This window comes from Manis pentadactyla, chromosome 18, assembly GCF_030020395.1.
Source record: "Manis pentadactyla isolate mManPen7 chromosome 18, mManPen7.hap1, whole genome shotgun sequence".
Taxonomy (NCBI): Eukaryota; Metazoa; Chordata; class Mammalia; order Pholidota; family Manidae; genus Manis; species Manis pentadactyla.
Window position 1 is genome coordinate 16877994 of NC_080036.1, and position 15725 is coordinate 16893718.

The following is a 15725-nucleotide window of genomic DNA, read 5'->3' on the forward strand; positions in this document are numbered from 1 at the left end:
TGACCCACACACTGTGTTAGTCATGAGGAGTGTGATTCACAGTTGAACTGCTCTGAAGCCTTTGTGTTATCTGGGAGAAACACAGTGATCATCTCCGTAGATGCAGGAAAGCTCTTGATTGAGTTCAACACCTCTTCAGAACAAAAGCTCTTAACGAACTAGGATAAAAGGGAATCCCTTTTACCTGATAAATGATAGGTATCATGTTCTCACAGCAGACATAATTTTCAGTGGAAAAGCTTTGGAGATTCTCCCTAAGACAAGGATGCCACTGTCTCAGGTTACATACCATGTGGTTTTGTAAGTTCCAACCAGAATGGTCAAAGGAGAAGAAACTAAAGGCATAAAGATTCAAAGGAAAAAATACAACTGCCATTTGGACAGATGTTTCAGTTATCAACATAGAAACCCAGCTGAAATACACAAATTACTATAAATAATAACAGTGTTAGAAAGGTACCTAACTACCGGATATCATCTTATAAGGTCAACATACTTTCTACTACATCCTTTTATATTTGAATTTTGTGCCTTGAACACCTATTGCCTAGCAAAACTCCAAAGTTGTCCCTCATCTTTTAAAACCATGTACAATACCCTTTTCATGTAAAAAAAAAATGGGTGTATGTTTAGTTTGAATTATCATGTACAGTTTTTATAATAAAAATGAAGCCATTTTTACTATGAGAAAATGAGGAAATCCCTCAAAATAGATATTTCCATAATCTCTGCACCATCAGACCCAGAAATCTCTTTTTTAAAGCCCCCTTGCTGATTGTGGTGATCACATTTGGGAACGACAGGGGTAGGATTCAGCATCTAATTTGGAGTCATCATCTAAATTGCTGAAGCAAACACATATTACCCTTGTCTAGAACCCTGATGAAAATCAAAACAAAATAATTACCAGCCTGTGTTTCAGAATCTCATCATAACACTGAGCTCATTCATTGACGCAATTGCCATTTACCAGGCGTCAGCCAGTCACTGACCTCCACCCTGGCAGCCTCAGCCATTTCCTCTCTGCATCTTTACTAACCACCTGCTGTTCTAGGCCCCTATGGGGCCACAGCATGAGCAGAGGGAGGCCCTGGCCTCTGAGGGCCTCCTGTCATACTTAGAAATACTCACGGAAATGGACGTAAGTGTACAGGGTGATAGTTGCAGAAATGCCCACCAGGCCATAGAAACAGAAAACTTTGCACTGTGTGTTAAGGCGCTGGTTTTGTCACTGCGCATGTAGCTTAGCTTCTCCTGTCATCTCGTGGACTCGGGTAAAGTTCAAAGTACAGTACAGCAAAGGATGCAGAGGAAGAGGCCAGGGGCACTCAGAGCCCATGCTCCAGGGAGCTGCTGCTCCCACAGAATCCCAGGCTGTCCCGGCATGCCAGGGCTGCTCGAGGCAAGCACCACAAACTGGGTGGCAGAAACAACAGACACTTGCTGTCTGACGGTTCTGGAAGCTAGACGTCTGAGATCAGCTTTTCGGCAGGGTTGGTCCCTTCCCAGGCCTCTGTCCTAGCTTCTGGTGGTTTGCTGGCAATCTTTGGTGTACCTTGGCTCTAGACGCATCATCTTGATCTCTGCTTCCTGTTTACATGGAGTTCTGCATGCATGTCTGTGTCCAAATGTGTCCCCTTTTCTAGAAGAACACCAGTCATATTGGATTAGGGGCCCACCCTGCTCCAGGATGACCTCATCTTAACCAATTATATATTCCATGGCCCCATTTCCAAATAAGGTCACATTCGGAGGCAGCGGGGGGGTTAGGACTCCAACCTATGAATTGGGGGAGGGGGTGGAGACACAATTCAGCTCGTAACACATGCAGGTGTTACCCTCTGAAATTTGGGCTTCCAGGAGATTCTGGCCTCAGGAGAACATTCCTTGTTAGTTGACTATGGGTTTCTTAGTGCTGTCCAAGCCCACAGGCTCTGAAATCACCACGAGGGTGTCATAAGGTAGATTTTGGTGGGGGCTGCTGCATGGGCCTCTGATCTTGGGTTCGCTTGTGTGTTATCTGTTCCTACAGGTTACATTGAAGCTGCTGTCATTCCAGCTGGGGCCCGGAGGATTCGAGTGGTGGAGGATAAACCTGCCCACAGTTTTCTGGGTAAATCAAATGTGATTTCTCTCACAGTCTGTGTTCTGAGAACTGACTTGGATGAGCAGGCTGGTGGTTTGGTTCAGCAGCATTCTCCCTGGCCATTGGTTTTATACTCGTATTTTAGGTGTAATGATGTAAGTAATCAGGGCGTACCAGGCAGGGCCGTCATATTTGGCTAAAGTACGGCCACGCCCCCAAGGTGGGTGATGGGGAGGATCAGTAGGAAACACCAACTTGGGACAGGAAGGAAGATGAGAGAGAGTGAGGGAAGTTGTGCAGGACTGAGGAGCTTATATCCCCCAGGGCAGCCCTAGCAGAGCTCAGAGCAGCTTCAGCCTGAGCAGCGTGGGTACATTGCCAAACATGCAGGTAGCCCCTGGAGGCGCTCACTGGCTCTGGGGGGTGACTCCTTAGCTAGAAAAAGAGTAACAGCCCTATTTCCCCAATGGAAACTTGAAAGGACACTGATTTTTACTAAGTACGTGCATCCTAAATTCCTAGTGGCCAACGCCCTTGACTTCAGGTACAAGTGCCCGTTATCTTCCTGCAGAAAGTTTGGGTTCCATTCCAGACTGGTCCCATTGCCTTGGACAGAACCATGCTGAAGCCTAAGAATTGTTCAGTTGAACCTTCTCTTAGCCACAGAAGATCTTCCGAGTTCATCCTAAGCTCAACTTCCAGCCTCCCCATCAGCCCCCACAAAGCTTAGCCTGGCACTCGAGCACCAGGGCAGTTAGAGTGCTGGGCTGATGTGTTGGTGTTCTTTCTGCTGCCGCGGGGGCCAGCAGGGCCCCCAGGAGCCGCCTCTGCCCTTTGTTCACTGGGATGGGACATGCTACGACCCTTGCCCTCCTGCCAGCCCTGCTCCCATGTCCCTGTCTTAGGTAGGATTTCAGCTGGAGGGGGCCGATCTACTGAGGTGCCCCCCTCTGGAACTTCCTCATACTGTAATCTCTTGGTCTGTGATGCAAGGTGCTGTCTGAGATTTTTTACAATATGCAAGAGATGATCTCTCTCTGCCTTCAAGCTTAAGAATTATTATTTCGGCTAAAATGGAGTTACTCATGAAATGATTTTATTTCAACTTTTATCACAGATTTTTTTAAAAGTTACATCTTTGTCCACATTCCTGCCATTGTAGATACAGAAGTATCTTTCTTTGAAATGGTCTAATGAGACAGACACAAAACAAACTTCTAATAGGCAAGATTATAATGACCCCCATCCTATTATTTAAGAGTGAGGAACCACTTACAGGCACTAAGATAATCCTCACATTCCTGCCTTGGGGAAGGCAGGAGTAAGGACAGGAACTCTTGTTTCTAAGTGTCTACACCACAGCTCACCAGTAAGCAGACACCTGGGGGTCCCTAGTGTGTCTTGGGCAGCTCTCTCACCTGTCACCCACCTTGCCTCCTGAGGCCATAAGAGCTGCCACTGCTCCTACTGCCAGGGTAGGACCTTGTGTCCCTCAGGTTGACATCCACATTGGTCTTCATCAGTCCGTGGTTTTCTCCACCTCCCCAGCATGGACTCCTTCCCAGTCTAGCCTGGCACTCTTTTCCATAACTATCCCAGCTGTCACTCAACTAGAACAATGCTTGTAAATGCTTTCTGAAATAGGGGCAAAGTATTGCTATGCCTATTTCACTGCTGGTTTTTGCGGCTTCTTCAGAGTGACGGCCTTTTTTCTAATTTCTCAAAGAGCCCACCCCCTCTCTACCCACCTAAGGAAACTGGATCCACTTCAGCATTTGCTTCAGAAGCCCCAACACTTAGTGTCACCCCCAAAAGTTGCCCTTCCCAACTGGTACCTTGGCCCTCCCCTACCTGGAGATGATGTTTCTGCTCCCCAGGGGCTCTAGGCCTCTGTGGGAGGCTGACACCACCATTGACCCTCACTCAAAAATCATAATCCCAGTATTCCGGGAGCTGTGTGATTCCAAGGTTGACTTCCTGGTTCTTCCAAGAAGCACCAGCAAGTTCCTTAGCTTCCAGTCCCGGCTTCTGAGACTTCCCAGCACCATTCTCCCACCTGTCCTCTGCGCCAGGTATCTGGCAAAAACAGGAACACTGTTTCCCACAATGATGGGAAAATGTCAGAGTCCTTTAGTTCACTCAACTAATTCCTATAGTAAAAACAAGCTTTTCACTGGACCCCATTTTAGGGCCAGCAAGTAAATAGTGGGCGCTGCCTGGAGGAGCAAGCGCTCATGACAGTCCCTCTTGGCTCCTGACGCCTGAGGGCCACACACAAACAATATCACTGACATTGACGTTGGTGGCTCCCAGTCTGAGCCCCACTCTGCTTTGCAGACCCAACCGTAGTCCCCCCAGATATAGGGCAAAGTATTGCTGTGCCTATTTCACTGAGGAGGAAACTGAGTCTCCAGGGGTTCAGTGGCTTGTCCAGGCTCCTCACACCATCTGGGCCTGCTGCAATCCACAGAGGTATTCCATCAGGGCTGGAAATCAATGGATGGGGATGATTTTCCATTGGAGAACACAGGTTAAACCTGCCCATTGCTACTAACTACATTGTGTGGATGTCAGAGAAGCAAATTTCCATCCAGAGGAGACTGGTTCTGAGCTGGGTCACAGGGTGACTTAGCTCTGCAGAAGCACTGGACCCCCATGGGAGGCTGAGGCCAGCTTTTCTCCCCTTATCTTATTTTCAAACCAAAATCCCAGAACCTGGTGCGTGCACAAGGGCAAATCCAAAGGTGGTCTCTGCTCATTATGTTTCTAAAGTTAGTTCAAACAAGCCTTGTTTCCACTCGGGGCTACTTTGAATTACTCTCACATTTGTTGGGAGCAGTTCCTGAAGAATTTCACCCCACCTACCTTCAGCCCACGCTGCCTGGCTCTCTGCTCAAAACCACCTGGAACAGGAAATGCCTCTGCACTTTGCATCCATAGCTAAGAACAGAGCTGGCAGAACTCTGAGTGGAAATAAAAGGAACTGACTCAGTGCCAGGATTAGAAGTAGGTTGACTGTGGGTCAAGTCTTCCAGTGGAATCCAAGAGGGAGAGAGACAAAAAGAAACCATGCTTCTGTACAGCGCCATGCAAGAGGAGGGCAGTGGACAGGGTCAGACCTCTTGCATCTGCCTCCCGCCAGTTCCAAAGATGAGCTGTGCCCTCCCATCAGGAATGTCCCCTTCTCACTCCCCAGAATGGCTCATGATCTTCCCCCGTGGTGCCCAGAAGTCCAGGGATGATGTGTATATGACCACAGGGAGAAAGAAGGGCCCAGGAAGGAGATGGGCATTTGCCACATGACCTCACCTCTGGGCCAATGAGGAGGCTTTGTTCTTAGCAAGGGAGAGCATGTGCCCATAAACATCCCTGCAAAAGTCTCTAGAGGTTGAGAGGTTTCAGCGGCTTCTAAGCAAAACCCACAAATGCAAGCACTGTTAACACTTTGGACAGTGGTTTAAAGCATCCAACCTCTGACCCAGGCTGAGCCGGCAAGGGAAAATTGCCTCCCCAGCCAATCAGAACTTCAGACATTACAGATGAAATCAAGTCGCGTGGGAATCCCCTTTGTTCTTAACTCCATCGTTTGCCTATCAAATTAGAGCATTTATAAGTATCTCAATAGCACCTCTTGAATTTCTCGGCCTGAAAGTCCTAATTTCAAATACAAACTTATCTCAGAATGCCTACAGGCAAAGAGGGCATTGCATACATCCGTTGATGCCCAGGGATTGAGAGGGACAGAAACTTAGGGGCCCAAAACTTTGGGGTCTTCTTTAAGAAAAAGAGTATATTATATACAGAGTCTTGGAAAGGACTCATGCACATGAGAGGCCCTGGGGCTCTAGCCTCATTGGCTTTGGGAACCCCTGCCCTGTGCAGCTCCCTCTGGGTGGAGGTGGGCCAGGAGGTGATCTTCATGCTCACTCTCTGGAGCTGATTGGGCCCCATAAAGTGGTTTTCTCACTGGACTCCACACTGAACCTATTTATTCACTGCTAATAAAGAGCTTGAGGTCCTGACAGAATCTGTGAGGCTGCATCTTCCCTTAAAGGAATGTCAGGGGCTAAGTCCTGATTTTAGCAGGAAGTTCCAGTTTCTAGGCATGAACCACAGCAACCTGCAAATTTTGAATCTTGCTTCTTGGAACTACTGACCTATTTTGAACTCTGCCTCTGTGTTTTCTTCCCACTGCAAAATGCATGAAGGATTGTTGTCATGATCAAACTTTCCTGAGGAAGGGGGTACCAGCTTTCCAGTGGGGGGCCAAATAGCAGTTGTAAAACTGTGTTTGTAGTGCCTGCAAGCTTGCAGCCGCTGCGGAAGCTGGCTGAAAAGTTTGCATATGCCAAGTTTATCCTTAATGGGTCCATGAGAGTGTCCCCTCCTCCCACCAAACATAGCCCCCGAAGCTATGATAGTGTAGGATTTCACCAGCTCAGCAGCTCCAGACCAGAACCCCCAGTACAAGGAGAGGTGCCTTCAGAACTTGTGGGAATATCCCAGCAGCAGTGTGTGGCTTGGGAGAGCCATCTCTGTCGAGTCTCTTTCTAGGGATGCATTCACTGAGGTCAGGTGGATAACTTGAAACCCACTATGGTGGGGGCATTTACCCCTTAAGTAGCAAGCTCTAGAAATCTAGACCTCTTTCCCCAGAGAGCTTGTCACCAGCACCTCATTGTCTGGAATATTCCTCCGTACTTAGCTGCTGGCCTTATTCTGGAACAGCCAGTTAGCCACAGCTTGTCTCCCTCACTTCCCTTCCCCCTCTTCCTTGAGCACACCCACCCTGCAGACCACCTCCTGAGGTGTCTCCTCCGCCCACCCTTCTCAGCGCTCCCCGCTACTGATAAGCAAAGCCTGATCAGAGGGTGGCGTGCCCCAAGCCCCAGCTGGCTCTCCATCTGTCTTCTGAATCCTCCCGCAACGGGTGCCTCTGCCGACTGCAGCTGGGCTCTCCAGGCCGGCCCCACACCTCTGTGCAGTGTCTGTGCAGATGGTTCTATAATCATCCCCAGGTGTGCCCTCCTGCACTCTCTCAGCCTTCCCACTCCTGACCTCACAGATGTTTGACTTTTGGCACAGAGGCGGGATAGTTTTCAGTTTATAATTCAACAAGTCATTTTCAAGCACCTTGCAAAAATGGTCAGAGAAATGCACAAACAAGGCTGAGTGCAAAAGAGCTGCCTCATCCTGAACATTAGTGCCAGGCAGGCAGAGACCCAGGTGACGGTTTAAAGCATGGATAGAATGTGCCAGGCCTTCTCAATCTTGGGGTAGTAAGCCTATATTAGTAAGGATCCTCCGATGATCTCTAGGAGTGCCTACTAGCAGTCTTCTTTCGCAGTCTCTCCTGCGCCTGTCATGTTTAGCATTTTTTAAGAACCAGCCTCCGAGAGGCACATGTGAAAGCCAAGCCCGGCTTCAGGCACTGCTGGATTCAAAGGCTTAACAAATGATGTCATGGAAGTGATCTCTCTCTAGCCTGGCCCTGCTGTCCTCTCTCAGTTCACTTTAATCTGGGGGTCTCTTTCCATGTGCTGATAGATCCAGACTTACACCGCGTCCCTGGGCAACCCCGTGGGAAGAAAACTGCTTCTTGCCAAGGTGAACAAAAGCCTTGATATTGACTCAGGGTTGGGTGATGGGCCCATGCCTGGAGCTGAGGTGGAGCTTGGTGTGAGCCCCCCATTACTGGAGCAAGACCATCCCCAGAGGAGACTCTGGTTGTTGCTACTTAACAAAGGAGAAACAGGTGCCAGGCAGCGGCACGCTAGATGTTCACAGCAGCCATAAAATGGGAACAAGGTTGGGGACCCAACTTCTAAATCAGAGGCCCCAGCCCAGGGCACTGAATGTGGGAGTGGCGGGTACCTATGGGGGGCCAAGACAAAGAGAGGAGCGGCCACCCTAGCATGACTCTAATTTTTATATGGAAAATGGGTTCTCGGGGCTGGGGAAGGGCAAGCAGGATGGTCATCGGCATACAGCTTTGAAGAAACTCTGCTCCTCTCTCTGAGTTCTCATTCCCAGCGAGGAGGATCTCAGTGTGCTCAGGTGTCTCCTACCCTGGCAACAGTAACAGTAAGCCTTCTGCTGTCCTACACCCCTCACAGCCGCTCTCCAGTAACTGCACCTTGCACTTGCGTCCCCGTACAGGGCGGTGCATTTTCCTCCCTCCTTCCTGCCCCAGTATCTGGTCTTGGCGAGATCAGTCATGGCCTCCGAGGGTCAGGAGCAACAGTCCATGCCTGCCCATGCACTCCCGGGTCCCCCTCTTCTCCCTGCTTTCTTGCAATCTCAGTTCAAAGGATGCCCCCTTTATCTGCCCTGGTCCCTGCTGACGCATGCACAGATGTGGGCCCCAGACTCACTGTCAAAGAGCTTACAAAATTGTCTTGTGTTTATCTTGTTTTCTCATCCGTCTCCCTTCCAAACAAGCTCTCTGAGGGCAGGAGCTGTGAATTTCCCACCCAGCTAGGAGACCCTCAGGAAAAGGGGAGGGACGGGCAGGGGGATGATGTTTTTCAAGCACTCGGGTCCTCACTTTCTCTGTCTGCTGCTTCCTGCCAGCCCGCACTGATTCCTAAACCCAAATTCACATGGGTGCATGCCAGCAACAATTTTCCAAACCTGCAGAAAAGTTGAAAGAACGGTGAACATGCCTGGACTCCCCAGTAACTGACATAACCAAATACATTTTAGATTATTAGTTCACTGGAAGTGTTGGAAATTCATAACGTTAGTTTTGTTTACAAAAGTATGTAGAACGTGAGATCCTGCAGTGTTTGAGTCTGGAATTTGTTCTCTTTGGAAACAAGTATGACATCTGCACATTTCAGCATTTGTCATAAAATTCTGGGCTGATGCTACAGCCTAAAGAAGGTGCAACTTAAAATTGCCAGGATGGTAAGAGTGCTGAGCTTGGTCTGGTTAGGATCAGCTGTTCACTCTACAACTTAATAGCTTTGTGACCTTAGGCAGTTTACTTAACCTTTCTGTGCCCCCATTTTCTCATCTGTGGGAAGAGGAAAATCATCTCTGGCCTTAGCTATTGGGAAGATTCAGTGGGTAAAAGTATATAAGTGAGTGAAACCAGAGGGTGCTTCTTAAAGAGTGGCTTAGAGGTGGTGGCCAAGGAAGAGAAAAAGGAGCAGAAATGGTGAGTATCCCACTCTTCTCACCTCCTTGTCATAGCCAGGAAATTTCAAGAGCAGGTAGAATTTAGAATTTCTTGAAAGGCAATATTTGATTCCAAGCAGTAGAGCTTTCTCTTCTCTATGCCTTCCCTGGAGTCCTGTTATGCTCAGCCGCTCGCAGCACACAACCACCCTGGATGTGAACCCCCCCAGCTGGGAGTCGCCGTGCTAGAAAGCAGCCCGTCTGGTCTCTCTGTGTTTCTTTTGGCAGTTGCTCTAAGCAAGGAGCCCTGAGCGTGCACCTCTGTGTGCACCAAGGGAGTCTGGTGGGCAGAAGTGAACACCGGAACCATAATGGCCTAGAGACAGGAAGGCGGAGGTGCAGTGTCCCTCCAACTGCTTATGCCCTGACTTGGACTGAACCCGCGGGGTCCTAACCCAGCATGGGGCTCATGAACTCAGGACCGACCGAAAACCCTTGTTGGTTTCAACTTGCATTATCCAAAATCAGTATTCAATGGGGGCACTTTATTTCTGGCCTCAGGAAGCAGAGAATAGGGAGCAGGGTAGAACCTGATTCCACTGACTGAACTGAGTAGGGTCCCCAGTGTGGCTGGGAACCCTTGGGGCCTCGGGCTGCTCCAGCTGCCCTTGCAGAGAGTGAGGCATTAGACTCAGTGAGCTGGGAGTTTCATTTTTTGAGTGACACAAAGACTTGCTGTCACCCATTGTCATTTGCCACCTTCTCCTAAATGCCAGCGGAAGTTCTGGTCAGTTTTTTTTCTTTCCCAAGCAACAAAACAAAACAGAATTACACTGCGGAGTCTTCTCTTGCACCTATAGCTCCAAACCTAAGTGAGGAGACCAAATAGGTCCCTGGTGAGCCTAGAAAGTAAATACATGGCTCGTATGGAAAACCAGATTTTCGTTATGGCCTATCAGCAAAATGGTGATTCCTTGTCTCTTACGCATTCCCTGCCAAGTGGAGGTGTGAATGAACGAAGCGTGAACTTGAGGCTTGTGAAGCTGGAGTGTGGGAGGCGCAGGCCCCACCGCATGGCACCTGCCTTCCAGTCACATGTGTGGGCAGATCTGGTTCCAGACTCTCCTACCTGATAGACTAGCAGCTGGTTCTGGAAGGGGCACCCACCGTACTAACCTACTATCACAGCCTGAAGAGATGTTGGAGTTGGGTTGCCCTCTTTAAAAAGCCCAGGTAGGTCACAGTCCAGTGAATTGATAAGTTTGGCTGAAGCAGCAAAACCCATTTTGTAGGCTTGGATGCATTAAAATAGAATTCATTCATCAGGCTGAAGCCCCTCTACTCTGTAAGTCTGGCGAGCTGCAGCTGGGCTGCGGTCGTCGCCATGCCCTGGCGCTCCTGCCCGCACCCCCATTCTGTCCCTGTGTGAGCTGATTCCCAGACAGGCAGCCCACGCTTGAAGCTTGCTCTCCGAGGGTCCTGTGGGTCTTGACTGGTTTGCTGCCTGTGAGCCAGGTTCTGTTCTCAAGACACAGAAAGCCACTCCCCTCACTTCAGGCCTCCCTGCTTTCTGCTGTGGAGGTGGAGGCTGGGACCCCCACCCTCTATTCAGGACACCCAGATTCCCCTTAAAGACAGACTGACTCCCTCTGATTCCATGGTGTCCCATTATCTTTCTAGCTCTCAGGGACTCCAGTAAGCGATCCATCAACAGTGACTGGAAGATAGAGCTCCCCGGAGAGTTCCAGATTGCAGGCACAACCATCCGCTACGTTAGAAGGGGCCTGTGGGAGAAGATTTCCGCCAAGGGACCAACCAAAATACCACTACACTTGATGGTAACTTGCTGCGCTTTGGCGTTTGTCTTGAGACTGATGGTCTGAGGGGTCTTCCAGTTGGCTTCTTCTCTGGGACCCTGGGGGAGGGGATGCACCTGGCTGCGGGTGGTTTCCCTGGCTGCCTGCTGCTCAAGCCTGCCTCTGGGTCTTACATGACCCCTTTCACTGCATGCTTCAGAATTCTCCCCTTTCAAAACCTCATGCTGGCTCTCTACTGGCAGAGCGCCCCTCTTTCTCAAAAGGCATTGCCTCCGGGAAGGAAATGCTTACCCATATAGCAGCCAAGGAGACTTGGCCCTGTTAAGCAGACAGCCCCACTCAAAGTCTGTGTTTTTATATCAGATGGCATAGATCCGCCCCATAGTTTGTGTATCCACATTGAAAACTACCGTTTGGAAATGAACTGTTGACTCTATTTCCAAACCAACATCACTCAGATTTTCCAGACTCAGCTTGGAACAAGCATCCGGGAACCAGGAGGGAGATCTAGGTTCTATAGGACTGTTTACTCTGAATGGTCTCCAGGAACCTGTGCCGCCAGGCCAGGTCAGGACACCTTTCCTTGTCTTATCTGTTGTCTCAGGCAGGACACCATGCAAACCCTTAAACATCCGGCTGTGCATCCTTTTAAGAATATTGAAGATCTCCAGGGAAAGGAATGCCACTGTTTCCTTCTCTGGGTCCAGTTCTCATGGCTAACTTCTGATAGCTCGTAATTATTGATTCCATGTCTCCTTCCAAAGAATGGGATTTGTGGCAGATTGTAAGTCCATAATCAAAGCACATTTTGTCCTCAGTGCTTGCCAAAGTTTCTGCTTGGAAGTTCTTTTCCCCCATTAATTTGTGGTCTCTGGCAACCTGCAGCTGTTCAAGGTTAGGGGACACCCAAAGCACTCCCTGGCTACCTCCCAGGGAATCTCCTGAGGAGACCAACTCTGCCTGTGAGCACCAGCGCCCAGTGGTTATCACCGGATGACCCTACCGCACTGCAGTTTCTCATGAAAGTGAACCGGTTTCCAGGCACAACATAAACTGTCCAGAAATCTGTCAATGCTGCACTCGGCCCACTAAATCCATTGCAGATATATCCTGGCAAGTTTGATTTCTGGGACCCAAGAATCTATATCTAAGCCATTTCTCTGTGATTAGATTGTTTGCTAGTCTAAGTTATTAGAACAAATCCTCCAGTTATGCAGAGGGGCTACAAGAGGAAGCAAAAGACAAGCTAAAGCCTGTACGCAATATCAGCTTATGAATTTGCTTTCTCAGGCCAACACCAAAATAGGTATATTTCCCTTCTTTGCCAAAAGCTTTCATAAACTATGAGTGAATCATCAGCCCACTACAGCAAGTGCACATCCTAAATTCATTCAAACAATGGTAAGTAACACTCAGAGTAGGAAACAACCACCTCACCTGAATTTCCAGCCCTCTTTAGTATTAGTCGCTTTTCTTTCATGAAATATGATTGTTACCTAGAAATGAGAGGTGTCCCCCTCCCCCTGCCTCTAAATCGAAGTCCATTGTCCCCAAACCAGGGGGCGCACATTGCTTGCAGGGTCAGGAGCACCGCAGAGTCACGGGACCTGCATTTGAAACCAATTACTCACTCACATACACAAATTATATGTGGCTGCAAAACTGCAGGAAATTGGTTTCATATGGATTCTCGATTCACCAGTCTTATTCCCATACTGAGATAATAAAGTTCTTTGAGAGAGTTTTTTTTTAAACTGCAGACATTTTTCCAAATGCATTACTGCAAGTCTGTTTCTTAGAGAAGTGGATGTTTATGCAGTTTGGGCTGCCTGGAGCACCCCACCCCCACCCCACCACTCCAGCCCTAGAGGGCTGGGAGATGCTTGGAAGGAAGATCGCTCCCATTGTCTGGCCCCCCGCCACCTGGCCTTCCCCAAGCAAGTCAGGTAGAACACACTCTGCCTTTAGCTCCATCTGGCCTGGAAGAACACGTGCTAGCTGCTTAGACCCAGGAGCACCCACTGGATCCAAGCTTGGCCTGAAACACATCACCCACAGTTTGGCCACTTTACGCTCCCACATAAGGACCTGTTCCACACTGTTGTGTGTAGAGAAATAAACCTGGTGGAGTACCTCTAGGCTTACAGGGCTCGTCACATGCATTACCAAAGTGCAGACCCAGCCATCTGTTTACTCACCAGGATTTCAGACCTGAGGGTCCCCAATCTACAGGATGGCCCCTTACCCCTCGCCCCCAGCATTAAGCCCTGAGCCAGGTCTCTGCCACCCTGTGGGGCGTTGTCATTCTCCTAGCACGGGTGGCCACAGGAAAGCTCACACCTCCTTAGGCTTCTACCCAGAAGCCCCTTGGGCTCCCCTGTGGTGGGCTGTGATTGCCCTGGACCCTGCCTTGCACGTAGCAATGCCTGGTGCCAGGGGAGTGAAGCGTGATGTTCATTTTCCAAGTAAAGTATTCCTGCTTGTTCAGATGCATTTTCGGGTAAAAGCAATATGTTTATGTCCTTGCCTGCAAGGGCAGCTTTGTGGGTGAGCATGTGGGTATGGGTTCTTTTCTCTCTGCCTGGAACAGTGCTCCATGAAAAGTGCAATTAGAGCCCACAAACTTGCTCATCCCCAAATTCCTCGTCTGAACCAGCCCTCCCTCCAGTGGGAAAGAGCCGACTCCTGCGGATGGCTTACATGTGCTCTCGCCCCCGCGTTGAGTATCTGAGGAACCCGAGACTGGAATGAAGGAGTGCGCCTAGATTAAATCTGTTTGGAAACCTAGAAAAGAACTGGTTACCCATGGTAGGGAGAGCGCTGAAGCGTGTCTTGGCTGGCAGGTTCAATAAATGGGTAGGTTTTTGTTCAATTTCAAAATGGCCTTTTATTTTGCTGCTGATCCAGGTGTTGTTATTTCATGACCAAAATTATGGAATTCATTATGAATACACCGTTCCTGTAAACTACACTGCTGAAAATCAAAGTGAGCCCGAAAAGCCCCAGGACTCTCTGTTCATCTGGACCCACAGCGGCTGGGAAGGGTGCAGCGTGCAGTGTGGTGGAGGTGAGTGCCAGGGTTGTGGGCTCGGGAGGGCATGGGATTTTGCAGAAGGGTGGAATAAATTCAGGGCACTCTGCAGCCAGTGCACAGAGCAGGGGAGAGGCCGGTCACATAACCTGCATTTGCTTGCACAGGAGCATAACCACGTCCCACTGCAAATCTGTCTGCAAAACACTTAGAGTCTTCCAACTTCCTGCACATTGGAGCTGTGCCCACTGGCTGCTTTGCCCATGGCACAGGGCCCATGGACTCTGAGCTGAGTGGAGGTTGGGCTGAGGTACAGCTGTTCACAGGTGTGACAGGTGACCCTGGTCTGGAGCAGAATAAACCTTCATCTGCCATTTGGTGGAAGGGCCCCAGAAGATGTTTCTTGCCCCTCAGTACCCTTTCCTCTTTGCTGCAGTAACCCCACCTCAGGATACAATAGAGAGAACAAGCCTACAACATTAGTCCTGGCTTCCTGATTTGCTGCCATATTTTAGCAAACGACTTATATCTGAATTTCCTCTTCCCTGAAATAGTGTGATTGGGCCTCCCACCCACTGCAGGGAGGAGACTGTCACAGTACAAAAATCAGTATGAACCAAAGGCAGTGTATTCATTTCTGTGGTGTTTGAGACGAGAAATCGGAAGCCATTTGGAACTCTTAGACAGCAGCCCCTTAGTACGCGTACTCCGTCACCCTCATGGGACGCAGAGTGGGATCATGGCAGCTAGGACACAGGGTGGGTGGACTTTGATGGGCACAGAGTAAGGACAGGAAGTTGGCCAGAACTCTGGAATACCAATTCAAAGAGTGAGATGGCAGAATGGGACTAGGGCGTGGCCCCACTAAGTTCCAGTCCCGTGTGGCTGGTGACAGCTGAGATGACAGTTGTCAGCCAGTATGTAGAGGACTGTTTACCATTTAAGTGACTATCCCACTTCTAAGGGAGAAGAATTATTGCTGCAGCATGACTGGGTACGTCACCCAGCCAGGGTCAGCGCAAAGCCCTCCCTCCTGCACGCCTAGGCTAACCGCCCTCACCGTCTGTCCTCGGCCTTTTCCTCAGGCAGCCCCATGGTGGGTGGCATAGACTCAGGATTCCTGTCAGCCCTGCATCCTCCCCCTCCACACCTCACCCCAAGAACCCCCCTCTCCCTCAGCTGCCATCTGTGCTGGTGGCCCTCCAGCCTCCAAATCCAGCCGGTGCCCGTATCCCTGATCCCACCACTTTCCCTCTTGGGCAGCTGGCGGCCAACTAAGCATGGCCCAGATGGAGGAGTTTGCAGGCTCCCCTTGCTGGAGGCTGGGGCAGGGCTGTTTTACTGTTGTCACTGCAGGCCCATGGGCATCCTGTCAGGACATCAGTGCCTCCCAGCTCCCTGACACAATTGTCAGACCTGCAGCCCAAATCACGTGCTGGCCTGAGGTGGCGCCACGCTTTCTCCATTCACCCAGGGCTGCAGTTGTGTGCATTTGGAGCCAACGGTGCAGTTCAGGATTCCATAATTTTGAGTCGTTTCTAAAGGACAAATTCCCCAGGAGACAGACAGAGCAAGGAGTCTTAAATAGTTGTGCCTGACATCCTATTAATCTTTTATTGCCTTTACTTCCCGAATAATAACAATAGCAGGAATATAGCTAGCATGACAT

General features: G+C 49.7%; 1 protein-coding gene across 6 annotated transcripts in view; it reads left to right on the forward strand.

The window, feature by feature from the left end:
- ADAMTS17 (ADAM metallopeptidase with thrombospondin type 1 motif 17) overlaps positions 1–15725 on the forward strand; it is a 317548-nt gene that overhangs the window by 228586 nt on the left and 73237 nt on the right. For all 6 annotated transcript variants that reach the window (XM_057494727.1, XM_036878662.2, XM_036878663.2 and 3 more), the window contains 3 exons: positions 2033–2113; positions 10889–11046; positions 13933–14092. In XM_057494727.1, coding sequence (XP_057350710.1) covers positions 2033–2113; positions 10889–11046; positions 13933–14092 — 399 coding nt within the window. The remainder of the gene's footprint in view (positions 1–2032; positions 2114–10888; positions 11047–13932; positions 14093–15725) is intronic.